The sequence below is a fragment of the Copadichromis virginalis genome, linkage group LG3 (genome assembly GCF_057382275.1).
Source record: "Copadichromis virginalis isolate Kocher_CV1m ecotype Utaka linkage group LG3, C_Virginalis_male_GT1.1, whole genome shotgun sequence".
Lineage (NCBI taxonomy): Eukaryota > Metazoa > Chordata > Actinopteri > Cichliformes > Cichlidae > Copadichromis > Copadichromis virginalis.
The window spans coordinates 8,484,124-8,498,172 of record NC_140620.1 but is presented as its reverse complement, the minus strand read 5'-3'; the positions used below and the strand labels follow the sequence as shown (position 1 = coordinate 8,498,172).

At 37.6% G+C, this 14,049-nt stretch overlaps 2 protein-coding genes and 1 long non-coding RNA gene across 4 annotated transcripts; 2 read left to right on the top strand and 1 right to left on the bottom strand.

Moving 5' to 3' along the window:
• The first annotated feature begins 3,337 nt into the window (after window positions 1-3,337).
• LOC146712589 (uncharacterized) lies at window positions 3,338-4,985 on the top strand. Its single transcript, XR_014919069.1, has 4 exons — window positions 3,338-3,768; window positions 4,104-4,310; window positions 4,564-4,802; window positions 4,890-4,985. It is a non-coding gene; the product is annotated as an uncharacterized LOC146712589 (long non-coding RNA).
• A 403-nt stretch (window positions 4,986-5,388) lies between these two features.
• Window positions 5,389-9,688, top strand: LOC146712588 (G2/M phase-specific E3 ubiquitin-protein ligase-like). Of its 2 annotated transcripts, XM_085452167.1 has the most exons (7): window positions 5,389-5,951; window positions 6,440-6,526; window positions 7,220-7,473; window positions 7,552-7,677; window positions 8,577-8,717; window positions 9,171-9,282; window positions 9,462-9,688. In XM_085452167.1, exons 1-7 carry the CDS (start codon window positions 5,642-5,644, stop codon window positions 9,677-9,679), a joined length of 1,248 nt encoding a protein of 415 aa, XP_085308293.1. In that variant the 5' UTR covers window positions 5,389-5,641; the 3' UTR covers window positions 9,680-9,688. The 2 variants fall into 2 exon arrangements, with proteins under 2 accessions (XP_085308293.1, XP_085308294.1); XM_085452168.1 differs by lacking the exons at window positions 5,389-5,951; window positions 6,440-6,526 and having other exon boundaries at window positions 7,216-7,473.
• A 44-nt stretch (window positions 9,689-9,732) lies between these two features.
• On the bottom strand, window positions 9,733-13,283 carry LOC146712587 (uncharacterized). The gene is made up of 6 exons (XM_085452155.1): window positions 12,783-13,283; window positions 11,767-11,900; window positions 11,330-11,477; window positions 10,968-11,216; window positions 10,598-10,868; window positions 9,733-10,244 (listed from the first exon to the last, which is right to left on the bottom strand). Exons 1-6 carry the CDS (start codon window positions 13,175-13,177, stop codon window positions 10,044-10,046), a joined length of 1,398 nt encoding a protein of 465 aa, XP_085308281.1. The 5' UTR covers window positions 13,178-13,283; the 3' UTR covers window positions 9,733-10,043.
• Window positions 13,284-14,049: the final 766 nt, after the last annotated feature.

The following is a 14,049-nucleotide window of genomic DNA, read 5'->3' as shown; positions in this document are numbered from 1 at the left end:
TACTGAGTTTTAAAAACCGTTTGAATTGAAAATCGGATTTTGAATGAATGTTCATGTTAAAATGTCCTAAACACAAATCTGACTCAAGTAGAATCACATAAACTGAATAAAACATGAAGTGAATTACATCCACATGTGATTGAATATGAATTTTCTATGTTAATATTACGCTCCTCGGTCTTTGACCCACCGTTTTCCGTTTACGTTTTGAGTTCCTAAGTTATCCCTTTAAATTTTGAGTAATAGGATTATCATTTGGTTGCCTTAAGTTTAGTTTGCTTATGTTTCACTCAGGTCTTCTATGTTAGTCGTGTTTCTTGTCGAGGCAAAGACTAAACAGGGTTTTGTGCCCTCACACAATTTAGAGACAAAATACTGTTGTTAATCTGACTATCTGCAGTTTTTACACACATGCAGTTACTGTCCCTCCATTTAGAAAGAAGTGTCAGAGTGAACTTTGGATGTGGCTTCTACATTCAAAACAGACGCTGTCACAGCCTAAATCCCGATGTCGGTTTTGAATAAATTTACTTAAAAAAATAAATAAATAAATAAAAATTACATTTATGTATGCTGTATGCATTTTGTTTATTCCTAAGCTGTGAGTCTACCCCAGCCAAAATACTGTCTTTAGCTATTAACATTTGAAATGATGAAGGCACTTAAGTAACACAATTATCTGCCTTTCAGAAAAACAGAAACTTATCAAAAGACGCTGGTGCACAGCGTCACGTCAAAAAAGGCGCACACGGTGCATACGCATAGAAAAATCTGCATTTTTAACAATACCCGTGTACGTAGCTTTTTTATCCACATTAGGTTTCATGTTTTGTTTTTTTATGTTTACCTTTAGGTTTCCCAGTTTTGGTTATGGTTCAACTTGACCTCTGCATTTTTGTTTCGTAATGTTTAATCAGCCTTATTAAAAGGCTCTCTTTGTTCACATTAAAGTTTTGCTCCACGTTCCTTGGTGTCTGCATTTTGGGTCCGCTCCTCAAATTCTTATAGTCAGCTTCACAGCCTGACTGTGACAATTTAGAATAACAATTAAAATGTATAATGAAGCGTTTTTCAAGTTTAAGAGGGAACCAAACAAGCTAGGACCACCCCGACTCTAACCATAATAATGAAAATAATCTTTCCAATGATCTCAGTTTCAATGTGTGGGTCACTCTGATGTAAAGATCTGTAGAAGCTTTGTCTTAACCCAATCCTGGATTCTGCATAATCCATCTTAAAATAAAAATAAACATTCTGTTTACAGATTTAATTATTGCAGTGATCTATACAGCAGCAATCTTCTGGGGACCCTCTTCAGTGACCAAAGCAAGTTTTTCTGCTTTGACAAGTCTGTTCAAAAACAAAGTTAAGCGCAATCCCTGAGACACTTTACCTACTTTAATGACATGATGTCAATAATAGAGGTAGAGTAGGTAGGTAGAGATGTGTATTATATATGTAGATCTAGACTTAGATCGACGCACATTAAACCGGTGCCCGACTACTTCACGGCCAGTATCTCTGTTACGTGGCCTTAGTTCAACCAAAATGGTGTTGATTCTTTTAATTCCAAGTCTGACTTGTGGTGGTGACATGTTTAAGATGTATTTCATGAAAGCACAGCATCCATCAGATAACAGAAACAGGAGGTCAATGTTTGGAATTGCTGAGTCTGCCATGAATTCAAGAAACTGGATGACATGAGTGGCTCACTGCCTTGCACTTTCATGTAGTTTTCTGCTAGGGTTCACACCTTCTGCATGGGCCTTAAATTCTTTCACCATTCTTACTCATGAGGCAAGAACAGACATCGTGTCAAAGTACATTTGTATAGCCCTCATATTTAAGCCTTGGGTCTTTTACCTCAGATGGATTTCATTGATAACACACACATTTTTCTTCAAGCTAAAATATAAGATAATATTTAGCATAGTGATGGGGTTTGCTGGGTGAAAAAAGTTTACATCTGCTATAGATTTGTTTGTCAAAAGTAACTTAAAGATTTTTTCACAATGAGGTGTACAATCACAGAAGGTAAATAATACTTACAATTTCACACTCTAGCTGTGATTGAGCAGCAGTGTAAATCCAACTATTTTCACGGTTGTTGTGGTCGTGATAATTTTGTGAGGCCACATCGAAAAGGCTCGGATGAGCTTTCCAAAGTTCTACAAGTTGTGCCTCCATCGCTTGTGTCCAGATCACACGCTGCACAGCCGTGCTGCTCCGTCTTTTTCACCGACGTTTACGTGTTTGCGCGTGAGCAGTGTGAGCGGCTGTGGTGACACCCCTCACGAGCGATTGATGATCGGGAGCTGGTCGTGAGGTGTTAATCGTGTCTCGTTACCCCACGTATACTACACGATGCACGATGAAGGCCAAAATCGGGCCGATCACCAAATTGGTCGCACGACTCAAAAAGCGTCTCAAAATGGGCCACAAATCGCACAGTGTGCGCCCAGCATTAGAGCAGCAATGTTTGTTCCCCTCAGAGAAAGAAAGAAAAGGCTGCAAAGGTACAGGGAGGACTGGGAAAAACAACTGGCTGGGAAAGTGCACGATAACACCTTTAAAGCGCACTGCACTGTGTGCTGGCGCACTTTTTCCATAGGCATGCTTCTAGTGGTGGACACATGAAGAACATGAGGGGCGTGAAAGCTCGGGGAACCCTTAACCAATTTTTTGTCCACCAGGCCACGGCAGAAGCAGATATGGTATGTAAACACTGGTTTCTTTTTTAAACCCTCTGGTTAAGGTTAATATGGGCATGTGCAGTGAATATCAGCGCTATGTGGCCAGAAGTGTGATAATATCATTTATTTTGTGTAATAAACAACTGCAAGGATAGATGATTACAACAAATAGATCACTAATACATAAAAGTAATACATAGATGAATAATGATGATGAGTTATGATGCGTAATCATGGGAACAAGCGGGTTTACAAACAGGAGCAGCTGATTATGGAACGCCAGGACTGCCATAATGAATTAATTAAATACACCATTAAATAATTAATTAAATGTGTCAATAATTAATTAAAATTGGAATTAATTAATTAAATAAATAGTTATGACACATGTAATTAATTAATTATTGACACATTTAATTAATTATTTATGTATTTCACATTTTAATTAATTATTGACACATTTAATTAATTAATTATTGACACATTTAATTAATTATTTATGTTTTTCACATTTTAATTAATTATTGACACATTTAATTAATTATTGACACATTTAATTAATTATTGACACATTTAATTAATTATTTAATGATATATTTATTTATTTCATTTTGGCAGTTCTGGCGCCTGGCTGTCATCATGAAATAATTTTATCTGTCAGCCTCACTCATCAAACTCAGGGGGCGGGGTTAACGCTCTCCCTGTGGCTTGTCTGACATCTGATTGGTTAAACTGTAAAGCAAGTCCAGACAGATCGATCCCTGATAATAGATTGACGTACTCCCAGTAAATCTCACTCCGATCCTTTAGGTGGTGATATTCATTTTTAACTTTGCTTGGATGCGCTATGCAGTTGGAAGCAAGAAGTTGCCGCCATAAAAATCAAGACACTTGACAATACTTGTGTACCTCAATTGATACATTGCACGACGTGTACGAGAAATGTCAAAAAGCTGTCCGGAGCTGCTGAGAGAAGCAGCGAATTTAATTGAAGAAGCTCTGAGGACAAATTCCCCAACTCCGTCAGCTCAGACACAGCAGATACCTGCGGCACCATTACATACACCTGTCCAAAGTAAGTAACGTCAGCCACGTGTTATACTAATTGATGACTTAGCACACAGTTAAATCTTAGCAATCAATATGAGCATCTAAATTTCAGTGGGCGGGGGTTGTGCACCTAGGTTTATGTGTGGTAGTTAGCTAATTATGCTTTGTGTGTGACTCACTTTCGTTGTGTGTGGATGGGGCATGAAACTAGATAGTCAGTAAAACGCCCTTATTTTGCAGCACCATGCCTGGTGCTGATGTGTAGCGTTAGTGACGTTTAAAATGATGCTAAGCTGAAAGTTCAGACTGTTGTAGCTGACTGGTGGTCTGTTCCGCTGGGATATTTTCTTTGTGTTGCAGCCGAGCTAGCAAGGCTCTTTGCTCCGTATAATGGTGGGAGTAGAAGAAATATGATAAGACGGTCAGCACAGAGCCTAGTACCTAGAAGAAGCTACACACATACGTTCTGTTGCTTGGCTGATCACAAGGCTAACAAAGTTCCAAGCATTCAGCTTAAAGCAGACCTCCATGCTGCAGGACTTGGAGAGCAAAAAGTGACATTTTCAGGTAAGTCTGATAGTAGAAATTTACCAGAGCCCAGTTTTGATTGTGGTTCACTGTAGGTTTTTTTGTTTGTTTGTTTTTTGTTTTTATAATTTTTAGCGTGAATGTGATAAATATTTTGTCATTTTAATTTAAATTGGACTTAAATTTCAACTGTGTGATTGTTATTTTGTGGCTATTAGATAGTACTGGCTTGTTTTCAAATATGTGGGTGTTTGATTGAATGGATATTATCTGTTTATTCTTTTAAATACAGGGAATGACAATGATCCCGAGACTGTAAGAACTAAACTGATGGAAGTGTTTCCAAAGCTCCAAGAAGGGGGAGGATTTGAGTTTCTAAAAATTACAGGATCTACTCGTAGTCGAAATCTTGCATTGCTTCAATGTCCCAGCACTGGATATACCATTGGGTATCTGAAAGACCCATCTGCAATGATTGGGCAGGCTACAATCTACATCCGTCCACTTCAACAGGACTTGCACTTTGATTGTGTACATAAATCTATATTGTCATCATTGTCATCAAATAAATAGCATTGTGGAATTTAAATTTATAAATGGATGTTTTTTATCTTTTAGGAGAGCTCAGGTCATGCCTCTGGTCCACTCATCTCCTGTATTACTTGTCAGAAGGAATTTTCCTTTTCTGAAATAAAAATGCACAGAGACAGCTGTGCTGGGTATGTACTAACAAAGACATATGTGTACTACATATTCATTTTACATTAGGAAAATGAGAGAGTATGACTATGTCAATTTTGTTAACTTCAAGGACATCCACTCAGGAATCACATAGAGAACGAGAGGGAGGCCATGTTGAAGAAAATGATAGAGAGCCAGCCACAGTCAGTGAAAGTGTGCCAGTTAGGCCTGAAACATCAGAAACCTCAGCTCAAAGTGCAGTAGTACCAGTAGTAACTGGTACTGAGGAGTTTGTTCACAAAGAACCTGACAATGGTCTGTGTAAACACATAGAGGTGCTATAAGTTTGCAAACAACTTACATTCATTCAGTAAAAAAAAATTACCTTTAATAAAATTACTTTAAAATAAGTAGTACTGCATGTAATCAACAATGTAATTCATGACTATTAATGTTAAAATACTTTCTTGGGTTCTTAATGTTGTTTGGAAACCCTGAAAGTGATGCTAGGGTAACTGAAACCAGGAATCAAACCTCATTCTGTGCAGAAATGGAATATTTAGAATATTTCTGGTAATATGTATTAGAAGATTGATTGGGTGAATGCGACTGTAGCATAAAGGCCTTTTAGTGTTTGTGGTAAAACACTATATAGGTACTAGGCCATTTGCCTTTTGGTGCTGCACTGAATGACATTTTTCAGGTGTTCTTCATCTTTGACTGTAAAGGAATGCATATCTGCATGTAACATGTTAAGAATGTTTTTTCTATGTGTAATTTTTTTCATTTATTTTTGCGGTCTAGATTGGGTGGTGATTAAAGATCCAGCTCATGCTGCCAAAGTTTTCAGAGAAAATCTACTTCGGGAACATGCATCTGGGACACCACTTCAGCTGAGGATGGATGTGAGGGACTCTGAGGAGGACAGAGACCGGGCACTTCTCTCATTCTATAAACGGCAACAAGAATGGGCATGTCCACTTCATTGTACCCTTGATGGTTAGTAATAGAAATCTATTGTGTTAAATAAATTAAATTAGTTAAATGTCTTTCAATGGAGTTGTCTTAGTGGCTTACTGATTTCATGTGGCTGAAATGCATCATACGATGAGCTCCGTTGGCCAATCATGCTAACTACAATGACAGTTATAGTGTTTTTACTCTATCACACAGAATTAGCCCTGTTACTGTGAAAAACTGAATTGAATATTAAAAAAATTTAATTTGTTACAGGTTAATAAGTTGGTTGTGAATGGGCCCAGTGGTCCTAAATAATATACCTTAATATAAATGTGTATTGTACAATACTCCTCTTTTTTTGTTTTCTGGCAGGGTCAGGATTCTAGGATTCCAACCAAAATAATATTGCTTTCTCTTTAAAAAAAAACAAAACAATGTTTTTAATTAAATAGGTTTGGCAATAATACTCAGCCATTTTTTTTTTTTTTTTTTTTTTGTACAGTGTAATCATCTGTATTTTATTTCAGGTGATGCTGCTGTTGGACAAGGGGTGATGCGGTACTTTGTGACAACAATAATATCCAAACTCCAGTTTGGATTCAGAGTAGATCTTGGTAAGTGTACCACTATTTTCATATGCTTTTGTTGTGGAATTTTTCCATTAAATAAAGCCTGCAGACGAGCGGTGAGCGGTAGCTAACATTCTTTAATCCAAACACGCAAAGAACAGACAACCAAGCTTGGTGGAGCCTGCATGTCCGCGGGACAGACGGTCAGCAGAGTCTCTCTGAGCCCAGCATGGCTCTCAGTTAAATACCTTTTTCAGGAACAAAAAGCAGTACACAGCTGTTTCACACCTTAAGGTTCACACTCCCTTGCTACCTCCCAGAGTCCTCGAAGAGACAAGACTCTTCCTGTGGAGTTGTCTGCTTCCCTAACTTCCTTACTAGACCCCCATCATTTGTCTTTCTGTATGAGTGTGAGACTTGTTAAAATCCAGTGGCACCAAGGCATTATACGATAAAATAATGTGATTAATACATAAGTAAAATAAATTCTATATACACGGTATTTCACCACTTTTAAATGTATTTTACTCTTATGTAGTGTTTGTGTCTGGATTTTTTTTTTTTTTTTTTTTTTTTTTTAGAAATTAACTAAAGGATAATATTGGTATATATTATCATAATTACCTCACTCTCCTTGCTTTAAAGCTTGTGATAATTTTGAAAATCCAGTTTTACATAAAGCACTGGCAAATTTAAAAAAGTAAAATAAAGAAAACTCTGCTTTCTTGGTACTTCTAGGAGGAATGGGTCGAACACTGCTATTTGAGGGTGAACCGGACCATCTGGTCCCAGCAACATCAGAGGTACTTATCGAGAGCAGCCTCTTCCGGGTTGCAGGAAGGATGTTGGCCCACACCTTTTTGCATGATGGTCCCCGTGTCACAGGATTAAGTCCTGCAATAATTCACGTGCTGTTCAATGGTGACCCGGAATTGGCAACAATTGTTATAGAAGACTGTCCTGATCTGCACATCAGGAGTATCATACAAATGGTATGTAAAATTAAAAAAATTATTGAATTACAATCAGTGTGTGGACTACCACAATAACTTGTTTAATCTTAATTTTAGCTTGAACTCGAAGAACTTACTCAGGAACAGCAAGACACAGTCTCTGATCTTTCCCTGTCTTGGGATCTCCCAGCAGTAAATAAAACAAATAGGAGATGGCTGCATAACAAACTTCTAGTGCATGCGGTAGGTTCTTGCTGGTTAAGTATCAAAGACATTGTTGTAGTTGTTGAAATTAATAAGCAGACGGATTTGTATAGAGTAGCTTTTTATTCTACACTGGCAAGCAATGGTCATGTTTCCTTTTTTTCCCCCCTTTTTATTAGTGCCGAAATTAGTTTTGTAAATATTGGGTTTTTAAGCACTAAAATTTACCATTCTCCCAGTCAAGTTGAAATTCTTCTTCTTTATTTTTATTTTTTTCTTAAATCATGCACATATTTTTTCATAACCAAAAGCTGACCTTGTCCTTCATACCTGGAAGTGTTGGCACTCACACCCTAATTCCACAAATGCGCGCACACAAGATGAAACTTCAAATACAGAAATCCCTTTACAAAATATCTTCAGGCTGTAGTATACTGACAGCAGGTAAAAAATTTAATGTATGTTTGTGTTTTTAAAATTCCCTTCTTAAAATAAACACATTCCAAATCACTACTTGATTTAGAAAGGGAATCCTCCCACTCACCCATCAGTTGTGCCTTCAGCAGAACAGTTATCTCAAGTCTGCATTACCACGTTTTGCACTTAAATAGGCATTAAAGACACATTGTAGTTAATGAAAAAAGTTACCTTAGCAATTTTTTTTATTTATTTATTTTTTTAATGCAGAATGTGGTTTGATGTTGGGAAAATAACAAAGCCCCCATAAAATATGTGTGTGTGAATTGAAGAGTATATTACTGTAAACTGTGCAAATTTATTATATTTGTCTTTGGTGTATACAGTCTACTACAGTGTAAATAGATATGGCAAAGCACGTCAGTGTGTCTTCATGTAAATTTCCTCTACCGTGCCAACTTGTGTAGAATTCAGGAGGATATTTGTTCTTATACTATGGCTTGTGTCTCTCTGCCTGGAAGGTTATTGGGAGAACCATGCGCCAACTCAAACAGCTGAGAAAGGGAATCAAGGATGTCATGGTATGGCCCCTGCTAACGAGTAGGCCAGATGTTGTCCCGCTTCTTTTCCCACGAATGGCAGAAATGCAGTTCACACCACAGGTAAACCAGTTCTTTCTCATCACTGATAAGAGCGGTCCCCAACCTTTTTTGCACCATGGAATGGTTTATGTCCGACAGTATTTTTAGAGACCAGCCTTAAATCTGTAGTGGATTAATACAAGAAAATAAAACCAGTACCGCTAACAAAAAAAGATGTATTCATAGCACACGGGTAAAGAACCAAGGATACCGAGTTAACGATAAAAACCCTGAAAACCATAAATTTCACACCTGAGCATCAACTCTCACAGCCCTGTACCTCATGACTCACCGACCGTTCCGTGGCCCAGGGGTTGGGGACCAGTGATTTATGAGACCTTATTTATAAATGTATTTGATGAACTTTCCATGATATAATATACTGAAGTTGGTGTTTCCTATTAATAAAAATGGTAAAATATATTCTTTTCACCAGTACTTTAGACTAAGTTGTCCTCTTCCATGTTCTATCAGATGGTAATAGACAAAATCACATGGCCAGCTCAGGATAGTGATGAAGATGAGGAATTTGATGTTGAGTCCATGTGCCGCATCACTGGATTTCTACGGATCTTCATTGAAACTGGTATAGGCACCTTTTTTTTCCCCTTTTTTTTTTAAATAAAGCTATTGCTCATATTGCAAATGCTTGATAATAAGCATTTAAAGTTATAATGTATGAAATTCATAATTTCACTGTATATTCTCTGCAGCATGATGAACAATTAACTAAATGTTTTCTTAACTCCATTTCTGACTTTCTAGCTTCATCAAGTAGACTGGCCCAACTGATGAAATTCTGGGTTGGCTGGGAGATGCTTCCTCCTGAACTCAATGTGGAGATCTCTGGTGGCACCTTTCCGACAGCGTCTACTTGTTTTGAAACGCTAAAGCTGCCAGCTCATTTCCAGACATACCAAGACTTCGAGGAAGCACTTATTTCTGCAATAAATAGTGCACACACAGGTTTTGGACTGGTTTAAGATTTTTCAGGCTGAAATTTCGCCATAGTTCAAACAGAAAGCAACCAAAGGCGAATGAAACACATGTTTAATGGTTCACATTTTTCTAAAAAGCAATTTTACATTTTGATATAAAATGGGAGAGACAGCAGTTCTGCATCCCAAGCTGTCATGTCTTTTTTTTTTTTTTTTTTTTTTTCCCCCCCACAATTACAATAAAACAAATTATAATTTTGTTAACCAAAAAATTATGTGACAAATGTCATGATGGGGGAAAAACTTGAAAGAAAGAAAGGAACTTGTAAGATTATGTGAGGGAAGCAAATTGTTTTACATTGCATGTCTGTTTGTTTTAGCATGATAAATAAAAAGCTTGGATTGTATATCAGTCTCCTATGGTTCTTGACAGAATTTGGACGGTCTCCAAGTAAGATCCGATTGCATCTGTCAATGAAACTCCTGGAACTGGCAAAGTAGCAAGCTCTTCATCTGATAGCTCACGGCCCAGCTGAATGTCAGGTACTGATGTAGCGCCTCCATGGTTAGTGTGAGGCCCGTTCCAGTCAATCCCGTAGTCTTCAGAAACCTGAACGTGGAATAATTTTTAGTGTTGTAGTTACAACTACTTTAATAATGCTTTAGGTCATTGCACAACCTATTTGGGACTTTTTTTTGGTCCGCATGTTGGTGAGTATTTAAATAATATGTTAACAATCAAATACTATAAAACAGTACAATTGTGCATAGGCTAGAAAAATGTACATGCGACAAAGAAATCTTAGCTCAAAACGTTGGAGAGCTTAGGTTTGAATCGCTGACTATCACCTTTTAGCACATGGGTTTTCTCCCCTAGTCAAAAACTAAACAGTATGTAGCAGGGTTTGGTTTTTTTTTGTTTTGTTTTTTTTTAACTTTGTTAAAAGGCGGTTGTTCTCTAACCTCTGAAGGATCCTCCACGGGGCCTTGGTCTCTGTATCTTATCCAGAGTTGCTGTGGTGACTGATTCCGTTCAGTTCTAAGACCATGACTGTTCCATGCATCTTGGAAAGAGTCTAGGTTGCTCTGTATGTGTGGACGGAAAACTCGGTGCAAGGCGTACAGATGGATTTCACTGTCTGGATTAAGTGTTCCCTGATGTTCCAGTGAAGTGAACAGCTGATAGAAAAGGTCTAGGGCATGCTCGTAGACATCTCTCCACATCCTCTCTATTCTGTGATTAAAATAAAATTGAAAATTTTTATGTGATGTAATTTTCATAAAGCATTACACTGGTAGAGTCTATAACACAGCAACAAAACATGTTATTTACCGCTGATTGTGGACACTTCGGCCTGTGATGTGAGAGTTCCTGTTGGTGCCTCTGCTCCTGATCATGAATTCAGCTACATCGGCATTCTCCCCACCTTTATCAGACCGAACCCTTGATGGCAGTCCGTACTGCTCAACAGCAGCAATAAAGCTCTCCAAGACTGTTCTAGCTCTGTTGTTGCCAGCCACTGTCAAGTAGACAATTAGTCGACTGAATCCATCCGTGCCACCATGGACAACAAATCTCCATCTGTGAGACAATATGTAAAACACACACAAAAAAACACAACAACCTTTTTGTAGAACAATTATTTAAAATATCTATAATATGGTTAATGATTCCTATGTCAATACCACTGATACCTTATTAGCTTATGGTTGCCGTCAATGTGCCATAAGGAGTTTGGACCTGGAACAGAATACTGCCGTCGTCTTAATACATGCAGCCGTAGACGTCTGATGTTCACTCCTTCTGCATCGACTCTGCGTAAAGACTCCCGCAGTCTTGAGACTGAGAGGTGGGCAAAAATAACCACAAACTAACTGGCCACTTCATTAGAAATACCTATATTAACCACCTGACCAATATTGTAAAAATATCTACCAGTAGAATTTCAAATATTCATCAGTTAGTGATACTGTCATGGTCACTTTTGAGGAAAGAGTGTCAGTATAATAAACTGCATAACAAATCATGGTGCTTAGGAAAGGATACATACACAATCATGAGCTTAACTTTAGCTTGGCTCACTAACAGATCACTTATTCATAAATTTCAATAACAGGCTTATTATACTCACCAGGGACACGCACACCTCTTGCATTCAGAAATCCATGCATTAGCTTGTAGCCGGTGTTTGGATGGCTTCTGTGGACTTCATTTACAATACGATCCAACTCCTCATCAGTAACAGATGAATAGAGGTCTGTCTTTCTACACAGATGAAAAACACTGAGTAATGTTGGAGTTTACGAAATATTATCTTAGACTGGTCGACAATCAGGTCTATAAGTGATGACCTGATGAATCCTGCTTCCACGCTCAAACTGCTCTGTGTTTTTTAAGGCTGTTGTGCTTTTAACACGTTTTAATGCTTTGCATCTTGGTCTATCTAATCTCAACAAGCCCCTAAAAACAGTTAGTGATCACTGTCGGCCTCTCTAGGGTTTCATTACCACTGTTGATTTTAAAAACCAGTTTTTAAAACCTGGGTGTAACTGCAGCCCAGCCCATGCAGCAGTATATTAATGACTGGGTGGATTATCTCGATTGTTCTCCTGACTGAAGTTTTGTCCATTTACAGCAGGGGTCTCGAAGTCCGGGCCTTGAGGGCCGATGTCGTGCAGGTTTAAATGTGTCCTTGACCAAAACACAGCTGATTTAAATGGCTAAATTACCTCCTCAACATGTCTTGAAGTTCTTCAGAGGCCTGGTAATGACCTAATTATTTGATACAGGTCACTGTGTCTATGCTGTGTAGCTAGCGATCACATAGCACATCATTATATACCAACTAGCCCAACTTCATTAACCCCACAAAACGTTTATTTTCCTGTCTTCATTTATGTGAAGTGATAGCAGAGCTGTACATCTTAATTTGATTTAGAAAATCTCTTGGTGTGAACATGCAATATTATACTTAGATGGAAACTAGCTAGCTAACTTCCTGCTAACTTCTAACTTCGTTAAATTGCATAAATTCTGTTTTCATGGATGCCTGGATGTTAAACTTAATTGTTGCACCTGGTAAAGGAGCAACGCTGATAATTTTATTACAGAATTTAGACAGTTTTTCAATTCTCAGTGAGTAAATACCTTAAGCCGTTTTGTTCCATACGCCTCCTGATTGTCCTTTCAGACACTCCGAACCTCGTCGCAATTTCACTCGCTGTCAATCCACAGAGAACATGATGCTCGAAAACGTCAATCGGTATATCAAAAGCGGGGCGTCCCGTTCCGTGAGTTTGCCGCTGTTCCGCGATGCTTTGCTGGAGTACTTCATGTAAGTTTGCAGTCACTCTACCATCAATGTCTTGGTTGGAGAGTGCGGAAATAAGTCCAAGAATTTCAATAAATTCCTCAGTTTTATTTGTCACATGCTCCGGCTGAGCAATTCCTGCTTCAACATTATCTGCTAGGTCTAAAATATCTCTTACCAACTCGAGAGCGATTTCACGAAAATCCCCCATGACAGTAGCGATGTTTTGCATGGAGCCACTCCAGACCAAAGCAATGGTTTTGACTCGATCAGCGTTAACCCCGCCCCCTGAGTTTGATGGGTGAGGCTGACAGATAAAATTATTTCATGATGAGAGCCAGGCGCCAAGACTGCCAAAATGAAATAAATAAATATATCATTAAATAATTAATTAAATGTGTCAATAATTAATTAAATGTGTCAATAATTAATTAAATGTGTCAATAATTAATTAAAATGTGAAAAACATAAATAATTAATTAAATGTGTCAATAATTAATTAATTAAATGTGTCAATAATTAATTAAAATGTGAAATACATAAATAATTAATTAAATGTGTCAATAATTAATTAATTACATGTGTCATAACTATTTATTTAATTAATTAATTCCAATTTTAATTAATTATTGACACATTTAATTAATTATTTAATGGTGTATTTAATTAATTCATTATGGCAGTCCTGGCGTTCCATAGCTGATTAGCGTTAGAAAAGCTGAAATAATACCTCAACTGAAGCCAATTGTACTAAATGCACTATATGTGCACTGTTACAAGAATATTTTTCTTTCTATTGTTTTCTATAATTTTAAGTTAAGCAGGACAGAGTTCTTTTAAAGAAAGATTTACTTATATTCTCAAAAGTTAAGCATGACAGGCTTCTGTCTAAGAAAGAGACCTGTTTTACTGTGTTAATGTTGTCATTTTGAGCTAAAAATAAATGGCTAAATGAGTCTAATAGAGTCCTGGCCCCTAGCCCTGCCAGTGTAGCAGAAATGATGAGGATGATGATGGCAGCAGCAGCCTTCTCTGCGTGAGTAGCTTAATGTTGTTTGTGTGTAATTTACGTTGAGTAGGCTAACCACGTTATTACATTAATGC

Excerpts from the sequence above, each read along its gene's own strand:
- LOC146712588 (XM_085452167.1), top strand. The coding sequence starts at position 5,642 with ATGACATTTTTCAGGTGTTCTTCATCTTTGACTGTAAAGGAATGCATA. Across the intron at positions 6,527-7,219 it reads TGGATTCAGAGTAGATCTTG|GAGGAATGGGTCGAACACTG; the intron begins GTAAGTGTACCA and ends TGGTACTTCTAG. Across the intron at positions 7,474-7,551 it reads TCAGGAGTATCATACAAATG|CTTGAACTCGAAGAACTTAC; the intron begins GTATGTAAAATT and ends TCTTAATTTTAG.
- LOC146712587 (XM_085452155.1), bottom strand. The coding sequence starts at position 13,177 with ATGCAAAACATCGCTACTGTCATGGGGGATTTTCGTGAAATCGCTCTC. Across the intron at positions 11,901-12,782 it reads ATGGAACAAAACGGCTTAAG|AAAGACAGACCTCTATTCAT; the intron begins GTATTTACTCAC and ends TCATCTGTGTAG. Across the intron at positions 10,245-10,597 it reads CCGTGGAGGATCCTTCAGAG|GTTTCTGAAGACTACGGGAT; the intron begins GTTAGAGAACAA and ends TTCCACGTTCAG.